The following is a 17731-nucleotide window of genomic DNA, read 5'->3' on the forward strand; positions in this document are numbered from 1 at the left end:
AAGCTGAAACAATACCTAGTGATCTAAGATGTAAAATATTTTACTACAGCCAATTTATAAACCTATAAAACATACAGGTATCATTCAACCCCTTTATTCATAGTGCATGCCTTGTATTAAATCAAAAGCATTTTAAAGGCCCCTCCCTTTTGGCATTCCCTTCCTCTGCTGTCGCCCCTCATTATGTGTTATCTCACTGAAGCTTATCCAAAGTGAATGACAGCATCCTTTCACTAGAAGCAGCATAGGCAATTCCCAGCCTAGTGATACAGCTTAACTATCTCCAAGATTTATAGACACACTGGCTATCCTCAACCTACAATATTCTATGGTCTAATGTTGATGTATTTGTTTCTCTGTAAGCAGATGTGGTTTTCTCACTTTGGAAAACTGTAATTTATTATTTTTTAAGTTTTTGCAAGTTGCTTTACATGTGAATTACATTCCCAAGAAAAAAACTAACAGTGGGAAGACTTTGGATTCTGGACTGTTTTGAAGCTGTTTGGAAGAATCCTTTTTCACCATTTTTCCCCAAGAAGAAAGCCAAATCTTTTGTATTATCTGAATTACCAAAAGTTTTAATAAGTTGTCTGTTCTGATGATCCATTATTGTGTAACAACCTGAAAGCAATGGTTTAACAAAACCCAAACAACGACGATATTATTCTCACAAATCTGCAGTTGGACCTGGATTCTGTGGGCTAACTCATCTCTGCTCTCTTCGGCATCAGCTAGTCCAAGGTTAGAGGCTAGAATCACCTGAAGATTTGCTCATATGCTGGGTGGCTGTGTGGTTACTAATCCCAGGTGGTATCTCCAGTCAGGTGCCTTTAGGGCAGCCTGATTCAGACTTGTTGACTCATGGCTCCCAAAGCTGAGTCCCAGGGAGGCACAGATGGGACAGCTGAGAACAGATGACACAGGAACAGATGGGAGCTCTAGCACCTTTCCCAACCTGGTCTCCTAAGTCCTACCCATTACTTCCACCTTATTCTGTTTGTTGAAAGAGAGTCAACAAGAGTGATCCATAATCATGGAGAGGGGAATTGGACTTAACTGGTTGATAGGAGAAGTGTCAAAAAAATGTGTGAACATGTTTTAAAACTGTCACAGCATAAATGGGGAAATTAATCCAGTACTTTTTAGTATCACTCTGGAAAATAATCAAGTGTGCATTTCTTTTTTTTTTTTTTAAGATTTTTTATTTATTTACTTGACAGACAGATCACAGGTAGGCAGAGAGGCAGGCAGAGAGAGAGGAGGAAGCAGGCTCCTTGCAGAGGAGAGAGCCCGATGTGGGGCTCGATCCCAGAACCCTGGGATCACGACCTGAGCCGAAGGCAGAGGCTTTAACCCACTGAGCCACGCAGGTGCCCCCAAGTGTGCATTTCTAAAGTTGCTTCACAGAAACCGCACTTAAAATGTAAATTTTGTTAATGTAAAACTGTTTTTTTTTTTTTCCAGGTTGAGGTAAATTGAAAAGTAAAGTTGTAATATGATAGTTTAATATGCATATATATAGTAAAGTGGTTACCAAAATCAAACTGCAATCGAGTTAATTAACACATCACCGCACATAGTTATCTTTTGTGTGCTTGTATGTATGTATGAGAATGTCTGTCTGCATTACTATGTTCCATTGACTCATAACAAGATGTGTCATCCCAAGTCATCCTGACAAAAAAATCAAGGTACAATAAATGAAATTTTAAAATATATACAAATATTAGTATCCTTAACAGAGGAATTTTGAACTCTGAATCATCACAGACACATATGCATGGATTAAGCTATTAAAGATTTTTCATACCATTTTGACATTAGAGTTCTTGCATATAACATTAATTAATAGGTTGTTTTTCACACAAAATCATCCTAAAAGAATCTTTCTTAAACTGGGAAAATAATTTTAAAGAATGAGGACCAAATCTCTAAAACTGAGATTACCCAAAAGAATAAGGAGAAACATGGGGGGTGAAGGGAATAGGAGAAGAGTTAATGAAACAAGATGGGATTGGGATTGGGAGGGAGACAAACCATAAGTGACTCTTAATCTCACAAAACAAACTGAGGGTTGATGGGGGGAGGGGGGTTGGGAGGGGGGTGGGGTTATGGACACTGGGGAGGGTATGTGCTATGGTGAGTGCTGTGAAGTGTGTAAACCTGGCGATTCACAGACCTGTACCCCTGGGGATAAAAATATATGTTTATAAAAAATAAAATTAAAAAAAATTAAAATTACTTATGCTAACTCAAAAAACAAGAATAAGGAGAAAAAAATAAAACAAAAACATTAAGGTATAATGGTTAAACTGATATGTATATATTGACATATATACTTATACATATAAAGTCATTGAATATTGAGTCTATAAAAGATTAACAAAATCCCTGTAAATAATTGGCCAAAAATACTGTATCACTGAATTTGCTAAAATAACATTACACAATAAAAACCTTATTTCTCGGGGCACCTGGGTGGCTCAGTCATTAAGTGTCAGGATCCTGGGATCGAGCCCTGCATCAGGCTCCCTAATCAGTGGGAAGCCTGCTTCTCTCTCTCCCACTCCCCCTGCTAGTATTCCCGTTCTCGCTGTGTCTCTCTCTGTCAAATAAATAAATAAAATCTTTGAAACAAAAAAAAAAAGCTTATTTCTCATTGACATAGCAATCTAATTTGAATGTTCTGAATTGATAGAAAGCTTTCCTAAGCTTGAGATATTAGTGCCCGCCATAAGAGGACTGGGCCTCGTTACATGGAGGTTACCAAGAAATTCATTGTCCCATTTGCCAGAGCTTCGAGGTGTATACTTGGTTATCTACCCTTTGTATGTTAGAAAAGATGGCACATGGTACAAATTTCTATGCAGCCATCAGTGGTTTTGCCAGTTGGTCTGAGATCAATATGAAGTAAAAGTGGAAGACAGTGACAAGAAAAACTAGAGAAAAATTGTATGAATGGATCTCCTAGAGAGGGCATAAAATAGACATATATTTGTGTATCATGCTACTGCCCATCAGAGAGCATCCACCAATGAGAACTCACTTTGCAACCAAGTGGACAGAATGACCTGTCCTGCAGATATTAACCTGCCTCTTTTCTTGGCCATCCTTGTGCTTACAAAATGGATCCAGGATAATAGTGGTCACAGTGGCATTCCACAGATGGAAGAGATGCCTGGGCTTATAATATGGACTTTGCCTCAATATAGCTGATTGAGCACACTATTTCTAAGTTTCCAACCAGCCAGTGTTAGAAACGGAGCCTCTACCCTGGACATAGTATCACTTCTTTGGGGGCTGAGTGAGTGGATAACAGGAACCTAGTTAAATGCCGGCACCCTGATTCTACTCTCCAGGATTCTATCACCTGCATTGATACGGAGGAGCACAGTTCGATGGCAACATCCCCACTGCCAATTCTGACCTGTAAGCACAGCCACTGTGAAGCTTCTCAAAGTTGTCTGTGCCTCCTTACTTCCTTAGTAAAGGAAAGGCCTCTGAATTGTCCCAAGCAACACAGCAAGATGGCAGGTTTTTGGGTCAACCTATACCATATCAATTCTAACTCCTCTATCTTTATGAATGTTCTGAACTATTTTGTATTCTACCACATGATGTCTTATTATTTCCACAACTTTTACTCTAGTGCATCCAGGTCAGGCTCCTGAGAAACAGCAACGTACATGGATGAGCTCTAGGTATCACTCCTACAGCGCAGAATCATGACTCATGCTGAGTAACACCATGTCAATGAATTCTCCCCTTTGCAGCTGAATCTTCTGGACCACCCTCTACTCAAGATTCTCTTCCACCTTGGCCCCCAGGGTTCTGCCAATACATGTTAACCAACATATGTACCATTGCCTGTGCTCCCAGTTTAACTTCTCAGAGACCTAACCTTAATTTATCAGTGATTTGGCTGAAGTTAGGTCTAGGACCTTGACTTGAAATGGAGCAAGGCCAACGGCAGTGGTACTGAAGTGCAGGGGGTAAACAGTTGCTTTCTGAAGGAAACTGTACTCAAAGAAATCTGAGAAGGCCCAAATGTCTATCTAATATGGTGTTTCTTTCAGGGCAATAAGGTCTTCAAGGTTATATATTTAGCAAATAGCATTTATTTTTTCTTTCCCTGTGATGTTTGGATCTCTATGTGAACTAAAATCAACTGCTCTTTTTCATATGAAAAGCTGTATAAGTTAATTTCTCTATGATAATTACCCTTCTTAGCAAAGAATACAAGGAGAGGCAGAATTTTTCATCATGAGACCAAATACAGACTACACTTACAGGCAAGGAATTTAAGTCTTTAAGGCCTAAGGTATAGGTAAAATAAGTAGTATGAGTAATAAGTAATATCCAGATGTAAGCAATATCAAGAACTCACTGAATTCCTGTAAAGGCATTTTCAAAATTAAATTCATGCATTTCTACTAAATTATGAACTTCTACAAATTTATAAATTCAGCTCTATAACACATTAACTATATGAAATATAATTACATACTTCATTCAAAAGAAATAAATAAAATAAAGGTCAACTGAGGCCTCTGGAATGGTAGTTTAATAACATTATTAAGCAGAGTTTATTTGGCAAGGCAAATCAGATAGCAATGCATCAGTAAGTTATAGCGAGTGCTATTCTGTGTAACAGAGAAAAAGGTTTCATGTGAAGCAGAGCATACAGATACAAACAACCAAAAAGGCAAACTGTGTATCTGAAAACAAAGCTATGGCTTATGCTCAGCCATTTCACTTTTCTAAGAGAATTATTAAAAAAAAAAAAAAGACTGCATACAAAGGGTAAATTTCATTATCATGTGAATATTTGAAACTCTCTGATATAATAAATCCCCTAGGATTACACATCTACTAAACAGATTTCCGTCTCTTTCCGAATACATTATTGATCAATTTAGCCATTGATTTAGATCCACTGGGTCTTCTCTTTTCTTTGAGTTTGAAGTTTGTCAGGATGTCCTTGATAATTCTGATAAACATCATTTCTACCTCCAGAGACTGCTCTGCTGCAGACAATTCACAGAACTGGCATCGGTTATCCAATGCCAGCTTCTGCCCTTCTTCCCATCCAACCTCTCGTACATGACAGAGATCTTGCTTGTTACCAACCAAAAGCACAGCTGATTCCACAGCTCTGAAATATAGAACACAACTCTGGCAAGATTATTTTGCATCTTTTTTTTTTCTCATTAAGTGTATATCAAAATTAATTACTGACCAAAATATATATATATATATATAGATATATATATATATGTGTGTGTGTGTGTATAGTGCGTGTGTGTGTGTGTGTGCGCACATGCGTTTGTGTTCCTTAAAGTCTTATGTATGTCTATGACACATATCCCCACTTACTTGCAAAAATTATTTTAGATAGAACGTAGTGTGTGACACAGAAGCAGCAAGACTCTTAAAGCATAGGATCTGCACTGATATAAACCTATTCTTGAATTATGGGTCTGTTTACTAATAAGGCATGATTGTGAGTCTTCCCACTTTCAATTTTCCTATATGTAAAACAATGGTAAAATAACACTCATTACACAGAATTCTCATAGAGATTAAATTGAATGATGGATGTAAAAATACCTAGCACAGTGACAGGCAACAAAAGATGCTTACCAAGTATTATTTTTCATTTCCTTATCAATGGAAAGAGAAGGACTAACTAATGTCTCTTTGCTGAATAGTTACTGTAATTTAACAATTTAGATAGGATTTCCCCAGAGAAAATATTACTCAATACTCACTGCTGTTTGTTCTTTGTGAATACCCATTATACCATACTCTAGAGAAAAACGTTATGATCTCAGGACCTTGTACAATTTTTTATTTATTTAATCAATACGTTTCTTTGTTAAGATAATGTCTTCAGCAAATATCAATGTATTCTCCTTGGTTATAGTGACACATTTCTAAAACAGAATTTCATTTGAAGGCTATAGTAAGACAACTAGTCCTCAAATGCCATGGAACTCTGCCAAGTTATCCACTTGAGGGGAAATATGGACAAATGCAGTCTTCAACTCTATCTGAAGAGATACTGTCTTTATATTCTGCTCAAAGCTGGCTTCATTTACATGATGGTGTGAGTGGTGAGGGGAAAAAAAGCACAGTATGTAGACTTTTCAGAGTATTAATATCTTTTTCTGTGAAATTCAGAAAATTATCGTAAAGGATTAATGGGAAAGAGTAAGTGAAATATTTTGAAGACTGAGTCACAAATATCAGATGCAATTTTTAAATAAAACAGTAACATATTTTGCTATTCTAGTCTATCTACAGACTGAGAACCAGAAATGCTGAAAAATACATTAATACATTATGTACATTAATAAAATTGCCTGGAAAATATCAAATAGGTGTTCTCACTTTTATGTTTTTGATTATTCTTAAGTGATTCTTTTGATTTGGAGGAATAGCAAAAAAAGTTTATTACTATAACTTATCTAAGTCATGCTACTTAAATATGAGGTATTTAATGCTTAAAACAATGGAGTTCAAAAAAATCTGTAATATTAAAGGAAATCAGAGCTCTGAGGTACGTTGGTAAAATCATATCCTTTTCTTCTACCATGTTTCTATCAGTTTTATAATCAGAAAAATTAGGTCTAGAGATTAAAGTGGTTTTCCTAAGGTCAATCAGATATAACAAGAATGTACGCTGATTGACTCCAGGGAAATACCCTTGATCAATTATTATCCATGTTTTCTTGATAGGGGGCATTAAAATAGATATAAAACACATATACACATTTTCAGAACTAATACTGTGTTTCTTGATTCTCAGATTAGAATGTTATTTCAGGCTCTCAGGGCAAATCTGATCCAGAGCACAAAGAATCTTTTGTAGCAGCATCTTGAACAAACATCAATATTTTAAATGCAAAAGGCTAAAACAAAAAAATAAGGAAAGCTAAGTGGGAAATTCATATGGTTAAACTTACACCTACTAATACAAGAAGGGTTTAAGAGACAGTTCTGTCTTCCTTCAAGCTACTTGTGTCAAAACAATTACAATGGGAAATCATTGATCAGCTCTTTATTTTAGGAGGTGAAAGAGAAAAATGTATTCTCACATTTAGAAATTGTAATGGTTTGACTCTTCAGTCTATTTTGCTTTGATAGATTGAGCAACCCAATGACTAGGAATTGGATGCCAAATGTAATAAATTTGGATTTATTTAGTATCCTTAACATTTCTGTGGGAATGAAAAGAAAAGGTTGCAAAGTGAACTGTCTTGTATACAGAGGACCAGGGTTTTGCAAGTGAGTGTCATGTTAACAACAGAGTCTGTCTTGTAAAATAGCCATTTACTCAGAGCAAGTAACTGTTTATGTCAGCCGGGATATAAAGTATTCTCATCTTATTCCTTTTACTACATGTCTAACTCCTGTGGAATGGAAGGTGAATTGTTCAGGGCTGTTAAATTTTGTAATTGGAAGGCTGTATTAAACTCTTCCTAATGATGCTTATAGCTATACGATGATTTACTCAAAAGAAAGGAGATAGGAATGAAGAATATCTTACCTTTTACAATGACTAGTTTGTGGCTCCCGAATTCTGTAGATCAGTGCTTTTGCAAAAGCAAATGAGGACCTGTCACTGATGTCATACACAATAACAAACCCATCTGCCCAGTGCAGCTCACTTGTGAGGGAAAATTTTGCTTTCTGTGGCTGAAAACAAATCAAGCACATTGAAACTGGTAGTACAGTTCACCTGCATTTTACACCTTAGACAATTAATTAATAGAAAGCCCATTTCACCTAAAAGAGACATTAATAAGCCAAAGACTGATGATATTTTCTAAAATGTAGTTTCCTTTATTCTCTCTTCCTTATCACTCTTTCTTTAATTAAAAGTGATTAAATGCTTTAAATAAAGAGAAAGTATAATAAAGTTTTATTATCTATCTCATTTGCAACTTTTCTTTAAGAAAATATCTTAAATTTTTTGAAAGTTGGATAAGCTGTAATAATTGCCCTTTGAATTAATATTCACAAATTTGTTTTGAAAAGAGAAAATATTTTCTATCAGTATTAGCAAATGGGTTATCTATTGATTTTTGATACTAGATTTAAATCAGAGAAAAAAAAAAAACACCGATAAGGTTTAGCTGAGAACATTAAAGGGATATTTTACATAACTAAATGAATCTGTGTCCTGGAGTTGTTTTATTTATTTTTTATATATTTTTTAAAGATTTTATTTATTTATTTGACAGAGAGAGACACAGCGAGAGAGGGAACACAAGCAGGGGGTGGGAGAGGGAGAAGCAGGCCTCCCGCTGAGCAGGGAGCCTGATGCAGGGTTAGATTCCAGGACCCTGGGACCAGGACCTGAGCCTAAGGCAGATGCTCCCACTGAGCAGGGAGCCGAAGCCCAGGGACCATGGGATTATGACCTGAGCCGAAGGTGGATGCTTAACCAACTGAGCCAACCAAGCGCCCCTAAACTATTAACTTCTAATAGCTATACTGTGAAATCCTTGAAATATAAATGCAGTCTGATATCGCTATTTTAAAGATATTTGTACTATGGTAATTTTTGTCATAACTTTAAAGAGAAGCTAGATAATGGAATTTATAATATTAAAAATAATCTTTTAAAACTTTAATTGAGAATAAATTTCAGTTTTAAGATTGGCAACTTTATTTTCACTTACTCTCTCCAATCTTCTTCAAATCATGATTGAAAAAATAAAATAAAAGCATATTTTGTTTTACTTACTTGAGAACCAGGATCGTATATTTCTAGATTCAGTTGCTTCCCTTCCAAATACAAATGCTTGCTATAGATAGATTCTGAAAAATATGCATATATTTGTTGCAGTATGGAAATACTCCAGAATTAAAAAAAAAAAAAAGGAACTCATATTTGAATCACAATCTTTCAAATGCAATTGGTTATCTTCTAATAGAATAGTACAGTGGCTTTTTTTTAAATGTTAGTGGTCAAATACATGTATTTATTTGTTCATATATATGTGTATATACATATGTGTGTGTGTGTGTGTGTGTGTGTGTATTTCTTACAAATAAACTTCACCACCATATCTATTCAACTACATAATATGGTGCTTATATACTTATCTCCCATCCTATAACTATGGATGAGTTATCTGTGTTTCTATCTAAGGTCAATGCATTCATTATACACTAGTTACCAATTACTCTGATCTACTGAAAGACATGACCCCACCAATTTTATCTCTTTCTTCTGCATCATAAATTTTTCTTTACTACATCATTATTAACAGCTGAGTTTCTAACAACAATCCTTTAGAACCCCCAATCTCTTCAACAATTGCCCTATTTCTCTGTTGGCCTTTTAGTTACATATCCAGCCCCCGCCCCCACCCCATGTCCAATTTCTCTCCCCCAAGTTCTTTTAGTTATTCCAATCAGGCTTTAGCTCCAATAACTTAACTAAAACTGTTCTTATCAAAGTTATGGTTTTAGATTCAATGGGTAATTCTATATCTTGATCTTACTTGCCCTACTAGCATTAATACAGTCAATCACTCCTGCCTCTTTAAAAGGTTTCCTTCACATGGTTTTCAAAGCAACATATTCCCCTGTTTTTTATTTTCCTTTGTTCCTTGTTGCTCAGTATTAATCTTTTTTATTTTTCCCCAACATATCCTCTCCCTCTCAAAACATGGGTCCAGTTTATGGATCTCTTCTCTATCTTGACTCCCTTGCTAAACTCATTCAGAGTTCTATAGAACAATTTTTGCTAAGGAACCCAATTTATATCGGTACCTAGACCACTTCCTTGAACTTCAGATGCAAACAACTCCTGCAATTGCACATCTTCCTTTAAACACCGAACAGACATCTCACCCTTAAACACTCAAAAATGAATCTCAGATCTCCCTAAAAAGATTTTATCTTCCACAGTTTTCCATTTCATTACATGACATACCCATAAATCCAGCTGATCAGGTTAAAATCTTTAAGTCACCCTTGATCCTGTCTTTCTCTTACCTTCCATATTTATCCTATTAAAAATTCCTTTTTATCCTATCTTTAAAGTATATTTTAAATTTGTCTGTTCTCATCATCTCTATTATTAGAACATCATTATATTTTGTTTAGATTATTACAAAACCCCTCCTATTTCATCTCTGTGCTTTAACCCTCTCCTAATTCCCTTCTCATGCTTACTCTATTCTCAACACGGGAGCAAAAGGGAATCTTGTACCCAAATCATATCACTTGTCTGATCAAATCTCTCCGAGTGGCTCCCCATCTCACTCGGATAAAGCAAAGCCTTTAAAATGACTAAGAATGGCCCTCATTGTCTAGTCCCCCATGACTTCTCTGGCTATTTCCCTCGAATTTTTCGCACCTAAGCTACACCATCCTCCATACCATTCCTCAACTTTTTCAGAAATTTCCTGCCTCGGAATTTTGATAATTGTTCCTCCTGCCTGCCCGTAACCCCACAGATATCTTCATGGCTCAGTTTTCGCCACCTTTATGTCTCTGTCCAAATGTCACCTTCTCAGAGAAGTCTACCCTAACTACCCAATTTTAAATGGCCACATACCATACTAGTGCCATTCCCCCATGCTGTTTTCTTTTTCTTCATAGCATTTATGATCATGTGACATAACTTAATTTTTTAAATTGATCCTCTCTTCTGGAATCTAAATGTTATGGAGGCTTAGATAATTGTCTTTTTTGTTCACTGCTATAGCTTCTATACCTAGAAGAGTATCTGGGACATGGTAGGTGCTCAATAAATATTTGTTAAATGAACAAGGGACTACCTTTCTGTAACTTTTCCTCTGGGGTTTAATTTAAGACCTACTTCTCTCCAAAATGGTACACTGACAAAAATCATGCCCCACTCTGGCAATGTAACCCATAGTTTAAAAGATGTAGCAAGCATTTGGGAAACTAACTTCAGGGGGTTAGGGATGAATATTAAATTCCTTCTAGGTTACATTTAATAAAATCTGTTATAGTTTAATTAAACCTTAAAGTACATTTTCAGACAGTTCCGTCTAACTTCATAGGTTTACTACTGACTGTGAACCATAAAAGTTCCTTCTAGAAATTTAAAAACATCTACTCTCAACTCAAAAACTGCCAGCAGGGGTCACAAACTCTTAACTTTTTAGAATTTTATTATTTTTCCCTTCTGGTTTTCACTTACAAGATGAGGTCATTTTTTCTGTTTTGTCCTTATGCAAGGATAACCTTTTGCTCATTTGACTATCTTTTCAAAATGTCTCCAAGTTTTATTTTTTTAATGAAAATATACCAGCCAAAATTGTACATACTTCATTTGTTTACATACCTATATCTTATAAAAGATTAATGGGACGTTTTTTGTTGCTGCTGTTATTTTTAGGTGTGGTTTTATTTATGTTATATTTTGCTTTGTTTTGTTGTTCTGGAACATTTTTTCATGCCTGACTCCTATTTTGTGTGTCTATATAGATAGATAGATAGATAGATTTTAAGATTTTATTTACTTATTTGACAGAGAGAGAGATCACAAGTAGGCAGAGAGGCAGGCAGAGAAAGAGGGGGAAGCAGGCTCCCTACTGACCAGAGAGCCTGATGCGGGGCTCGATCCCAGGACCCTGAGATCATGACCTGAGCTGAAGGCAGAGACTTTAACCCACTGAGCCACTCAGGAGCCCCTATTTTGTGTTATATTGACTGAGGTTTTTGACCTGAGAAATGAAACAATAGGAATTTCTCTTTCTATGTATTTCTTTTTAAATAATTTTCCAAGCACTTTCCCTAACATATTGACAATGTCTTATTACTAAAATAGTATCTTAGATACATGTAGAAAGCAATACAATACTTTAAAGTTACTTTTAAAATTCTCTAGAAATGTTACCTCACGAATGGAGGCACTAAAAAATATTTTTTAGTGGAGGGAATTATTTCTCATGGAAAAATACACTTGTAATGATAACTTCCTATTACTCGAGGAATTATTAAACAAAAAAATCAAAATCATTCCCCTTTTTCCCAACTCTTTTTTTTTTAAAGATTTTATTTCTTTATTTGACACAGAGAGAGAGATCACAAGTAGGCAGAGAGGCAGGCAGAGTGGGGTGGGAGGGAAGCAGGCTCCCTGCTGAGCAGAGAGCCCCATGCGGGACTCGATCCCAAGACCCTCAGATCATGACCTGAGCTGCAGGCAGAGGCTTAACCCACTGAGCCACCCAGGGGTCCCATCCCTTTTTCCCAATTCTCATGTTTGTTTGTTTTTAATAAATCTGTTGTTCTTGTTTAAAATGCAAAAATACTTTTCCCTCATGCCTTAAGTCAGGTGAGATATTAGTACCATTATATTGATTAATTGCTGAGTCAAAAATATACTCAAACTCTGGCAAAATTCCTCACTTTTTATTAATGCCCCACTGTGGTATTTCCCATATGTCATGCTAATTCTGATCAAAATGAATTTAGAGCAAAGTTAGTAAAATGCTTCTAAGATTATATTAAGGTGCTCTGGCACCTGTTTTGAATTTCTCTGAAACTTAGATAAGCCACCTAGATAATTATGATATGATCTTTAATCAAGGCATAATTTTCCTGTTATTTTCACACAGTTTTACAATTAAAATAAGCTTTATTTTGTAGTTCTAGTAATTTTATAATTAATTTGTCCTTATCTTTCAACAGATGTTTATTTAATTTCAGAACTGTTTTATCGTTTACAAAATTATTCATACTCACATGCTTTACAATATTGGGGGAGGGGAATCTCAGTTTCAATGTTCTTCTAATTCTAGCCTGAAACAATCAGCCTTTCTAATCCATCTCACTTAACATCATATAAGAACATTCAATTCAAGTACCTATTTTGGCATTTCCAACCAGAACCTGTATAAATATGTTGCATATTTATAAATATATTGCACTGTATAAAAGTGCAACAATGGAAAATTCTATCAAAATGCTTCAGTGATCTTAATTGTGGTTTAATTGAAATGCTGACATTTTAAAGGTGAAAAAAAGTCTCGAGTGGTAACTTACCAAAATTAGAGGCATATTCTCCAATGAATCGCTTGGTAAGAAACCTTACTGTGAGGGCTGCAAAAACAAACATGCTAGACTTAGGGTTTTTTTCTGTTTTAGGACACAGACAACTTAGCTATATACATAAGGTTTTATCTTTCAGCTCAAAAATTACCAAGCATTAATGCAGACCTTAAAGCTTTATTAAATTCTAGTCTAAATAATAGTCAGCAAGATTTTCACTGTACAACCATAAAGATCAAAAGACTAGAAAGAAAGTGATCTGCCTATTCAAAACACTATGTAATTAATTCATGAATGCGAACAGGTAAAGCAGCTTACTTTATGTAACAGAAACAGAGTTCTCATTAAGTTTGAAATTCAAGAACTATAACATCTCTTTATATTCTTGATTGGATTAAATCTGGCTCCAAGGTGCTGCGTGCTAATAGTGACAAAGACAAGACCAAGCATTTATAGCTGGTTGTGAAGATACTGGGACTTCAAACTCCAGGACACCCGGAAAAGGACCTCTAGTGTCAGTTCATCTTGTTCTAGCTCCTGGGTCTGGCCAGGTGTATGGCTCAGGAAGTTCAGGTAGCTCTGTTGGTGGTGTCCTGACCATCATGATGGAACCAAAAATGAAATCCAGTGAAATAAAACAAATCCATGGCTTCCAAAGTCAGGGCACCTGTTGCTCAGTCCCCGGGCATCTATAAAGCCATGCCCATCCTTAGTTTTTTCACTCTAGTAATGTTGCATTTAAAAAATAATCCAAGCCACTAGACAACAGTAAATGCCTAGGGGGCTCAGTTTGTTAAGCATCCGACTTCAGCTCAGGTCATGATCTAGGGCTCCTGGGATCGAGCCCGGAGCTGGGCTCCACACTCAGCGGAGTCTGCTTGTCCCTTTCCTTCTCCCTCTGTCCCTCCCTCTGCTCATGCTCTCTCTTTAATTAATTAATTAATTAGTTGATTTTAAAAATCCACAGGTCTCCATGAACTTTCCTCTACCCTTAGTTTCAGAGCAGAAGAATCAGTTCAACACCATTGTTTGGCTACTAGTGGATGTGAGGTCCGGTGTGGTGGAGTGACAAGTAGGTGGGACAGTGATGGAGGCATTTACTATTATTCCTGTGAATTTTAAAAAGGTATAAATTAACACATATCTTTCTCAAACTGTCTATAAATTCTATAAATATACAGTTAATTATATTATTTACTCATAAAAATGAAAATTCCTTATGAAAAGTAATATGTAATAATTATATAGTAACAAAATAAAATAAAAGTAATATGCATAATTATATAGCTGTATCTATCTATTAGGTCAATATATTTCTCTCTCTTTCTCCTCTCTGAACCACGCCATAGGAAACAACACCACTCACCAGATTTGCCTGTTCCTTCACCACCCAAGACAGCAAGTTTCACATCATTCATCTTGTCTTTCTGCTCCTGTCTTCTGGAGCTATACTGACTTGAGTCCAGCATGTGCTTTTTAAAATACTTTTTATTAATGCTGCTATAATTTCTCTAAGGCCAACTCCGCCCCATAGTCCTATCATCCAATAATAACTTTAAAAAATGTTTTCCTGGAGTCTTTTTAAACATATTTCGCTAAGGAAAACAAAACAAAACACTGCAGTTACTGTTCAGACTTAAAGTCTTCTTAAGTCAATAGTTAAGAATTTCTAGACTAAGCTAAGAAAGCTTAGCTCCCAATCCTCTATTTTTATGTACACAGAATCTTCCTTTCCTTAGGATGTAGAAAGATGATTTCATTAAGAAAGCTTTTAGATGATGAGTATACATTCCTGTAAATCTACTTAGATTGGATCAGTTTTGATTTTTCTATTAATACATGAGCCTACAGCTTCTTGGGCTTCTTCTGTGAAAGACAAGGGGAATAAGTTAACTCACTCATGAAAATAAATGAGAGAAGGAAGAGGATGGCTACCTCAAATGTATTAGTTTAGGGTTGACAATAGGGCAAATATGCAGCCCATGTTTTGGGGCTCATGTGAGTCATATGAGGCTCTGAATGAGATATGTGGACACAAAGGGTTTTACATTGTCTTTCCTGATAAACAATCCTTCTCTCTTTTTTAAATTTTATGCCAATAGACAATAGTGAGTTTTCTGAGAAAAAAAAATAAACCAAGCAGCTTCATTTTGCTTAAAAAGCAATAAACAGAAACCTACATTTCCTTCTAGAGTACTTAATAATTAGTAAGAAAAGAAATTCAAAAAAAGGAATAAGATTTGGATGGGGTATTATGATATATTTACTCCTGCTATGACCTAAAGAGGTACATTTAATATGCAAAATGATGGATCTTTCATACTTTTAACCACTTTTCCCTACCACAAATCCCTGTATTACTTTCTTCCCTTTCTCTTTCCCCATTTGTATATGTATGAATCAGAGGGTTGAGAAAAAAGTACAACAAATACAAGAATTCAATTTTATCTACTCAATTTTGAGGCCCCGGTAAAGGAGTTCCATTTCTAAGCTGGGTTGATCACAGGTATAACGCGATTTTTTTTAAATGCATTTATTTAACAAATGTTCAGTAACTGCCACTTTTCATTGAAGCTATGTTGGGTTTACAAGGTCAATAATTATAAAGAACTTTTTTGGCCTTAATGAAGCTACAGTATACTATGATGAAAAATGAAACAATTATAATTACAATAAACATGATCATGGCTAAAATAGGGCTCTAACCAAAGGCTGGGGAAAACTGAGCAGTGGATGGAAAGGACTTCAAAAAGTAGATAAAGCTTGAAACATAAGCAGAAGCTTGAAACCCAACAGAAGAAAGAAAGAGTGATTGGGGATTAGGGAGATGTATCTATTCCAAAAGAAGAAATATATTCTGTAAAGAAAAAAAAAAAGGGAAAAGAACATATGGCAAATGGCAAATTGTGCGATCAACAAAGTAACAGCTGAAACAAAATTTTCCTTTCATTACAAAGTATAAAAAAATTTTTAAATGAGCTATTTTATCTTTAACCCATGCACCTATATTAAAAGTAACAAGTAATTATTTTTTATTAAAAAATTAAAAGTTTACCAGGGCACCTGGATGGCTCAGTAGGTTAAGCGTTTGCCTTTGGCTCAGGTCATGATCCCAGGGTCCTGGGATCAAATCTCCCATCCAGCTCCCTGCTCAGAGGGAAGCCTGCTTCTCCCCTCTCCTTCCACACCTCCCCCCTGCTCATGCTCTCTCTTTCTTTCTCTCTCAAAAAAATAAATAAATAAATTCTTTTTTTAAAAAGGAAGTTTACCAGATGATTTATTATACTATGGAACTGGATGTTTCCCCCTCTATTTGGAGAAATTCTATTCTTATCCTCTTAAGAAAGTTCTGATCACTGCCTTTAGGAAGTTTAGTATATCTACTGATAGGAAGGAAAAACTTAACTTCATAGTATGCATGATATTGAAAATACTATATAGTTGGTTATCAAAATACCTCCATTCTTACACCATATCCTCCTCCTCCCCACTTCTACTGAATTCCAAAAATAATCTGATTAAAAAAACAGCCTACTGTTGAAGGAGAGTGAAGTTATAAACCAGAATAGAGAGAATATAACTATGTACACACTTTTCTAAGAAACAGAGTGTTTATATTTGTTTGTGGCCTCAGGTAAAGTGTGCTAAAATATCAATATTCTGATAGACATATTACTTATACTACCTGAATCCTCTCACTTTTCCCTAAATATATATTTATGCACAACCAAAACAAAATTAGTTTATTACTTTATTCATTTATTGAATGAAAAAAATTATTGAGTGTCTAATATGGACTTGACTTATTTTTAGTGCTAAAAACATATTCGTGAACAAAGTACTTGTAGATTCTAGTCATAGGAGATGGACATTAAAATAAAAAAAAATAAGCAGCTAATTACACATCAGGTATTAATTAATTCTATAATATTAATGTTTAATTTTTGTTTTTCTGAGGTCAGGTTAACCAGCCCTTCTCAGCTAATCTCATTTCCCTGTAATTTCTGACAGAATAGATGCAGAGTTTCTCCACCAATTGTTTCAGATTCAGAAGGGTGGATTAAATAAAATCTCTAAGGAAAGAGAATATCTTTGTTCCATTCTACTAGTCTAGAACCTTGAAAAGATGGGCTACTTCCCATCTCATTTTCTGTGTCTATCATAATCTAAACAAGACACGAATGGTACACATGTACAAATAGTAAACAAATACATATAAATACAATGTTATTTATTAATATAGATTCCCAGGGCCTAAGTATATTAGCAAATCAAATCCAGAAATGTTATTCAAAGAGCCAATTGTCATGAACTAGTAGAATGACAAGTTGATTGAACAACAGGAAATTTGGTAGAATTTTCCAATACACTGCACCAAGATAAAAGAGAAAAAGTATATGAATAATATGCAACCTAAAGCATTTTATGGAATTTAACAGCCGCTTAAAGTAAACAAACAAAGAGAGAGGACTGGGTGGCTCAGTCAGTTAAGCATTCAACTCTTTTTTTTTTTTTTTTTACTTACTTATTTATTTTGAGAGAGAGAGAGCTCCCATGTGGGGCAGGGAGCAGCAGAGGGAGAGGGACAGACTCAAGCAAACTAAGATTCTCCCGCATAGGACTCAACATGGGGCTTGATCCCACAACCATGGGATCATGACCCTGGGATCATAACCTGAACTGAAAA

The 17731-nt window shown here is 35.4% G+C and overlaps 1 protein-coding gene across 2 annotated transcripts; it reads right to left on the bottom strand.

Annotated features, from left to right (window-relative positions):
- Nucleotides 1-4546: 4546 nt before the first annotated feature.
- Nucleotides 4547-14513, bottom strand: RERGL (RERG like). Of its 2 annotated transcripts, XM_032855091.1 has the most exons (5): nt 14411-14513; nt 13039-13095; nt 8756-8829; nt 7553-7701; nt 4547-5155 (listed from the first exon to the last, which is right to left on the bottom strand). In XM_032855091.1, exons 1-5 carry the CDS (start codon nt 14511-14513, stop codon nt 4873-4875), a joined length of 666 nt encoding a protein of 221 aa, XP_032710982.1. In that variant the 3' UTR covers nt 4547-4872. The 2 variants fall into 2 exon arrangements, with proteins under 2 accessions (XP_032710982.1, XP_032710983.1); XM_032855092.1 differs by lacking the exon at nt 13039-13095 and having other exon boundaries at nt 14411-14511.
- Nucleotides 14514-17731: the final 3218 nt, after the last annotated feature.

The sequence above is a fragment of the Lontra canadensis genome, unplaced genomic scaffold (assembly GCF_010015895.1).
Source record: "Lontra canadensis isolate GAN:19392208 unplaced genomic scaffold, GSC_riverotter_1.0 scaffold9, whole genome shotgun sequence".
In the NCBI taxonomy this organism is placed as follows: domain Eukaryota; kingdom Metazoa; phylum Chordata; class Mammalia; order Carnivora; family Mustelidae; genus Lontra; species Lontra canadensis.

Bases quoted from the DNA above. Each gene is read 5' to 3' on its own strand.
- RERGL (XM_032855091.1), bottom strand. From the start codon at position 14,513: ATGCTGGACTCAAGTCAGTATAGCTCCAGAAGACAGGAGCAGAAAGAC. The intron at 8,830-13,038 runs GTAAGTTACCAC...CATATTTTTCAG, and splicing joins AGAATATGCCTCTAATTTTG to AATCTATCTATAGCAAGCAT. The intron at 7,702-8,755 runs GTAAGTAAAACA...ATTTGTTTTCAG, and splicing joins TATACGATCCTGGTTCTCAA to CCACAGAAAGCAAAATTTTC.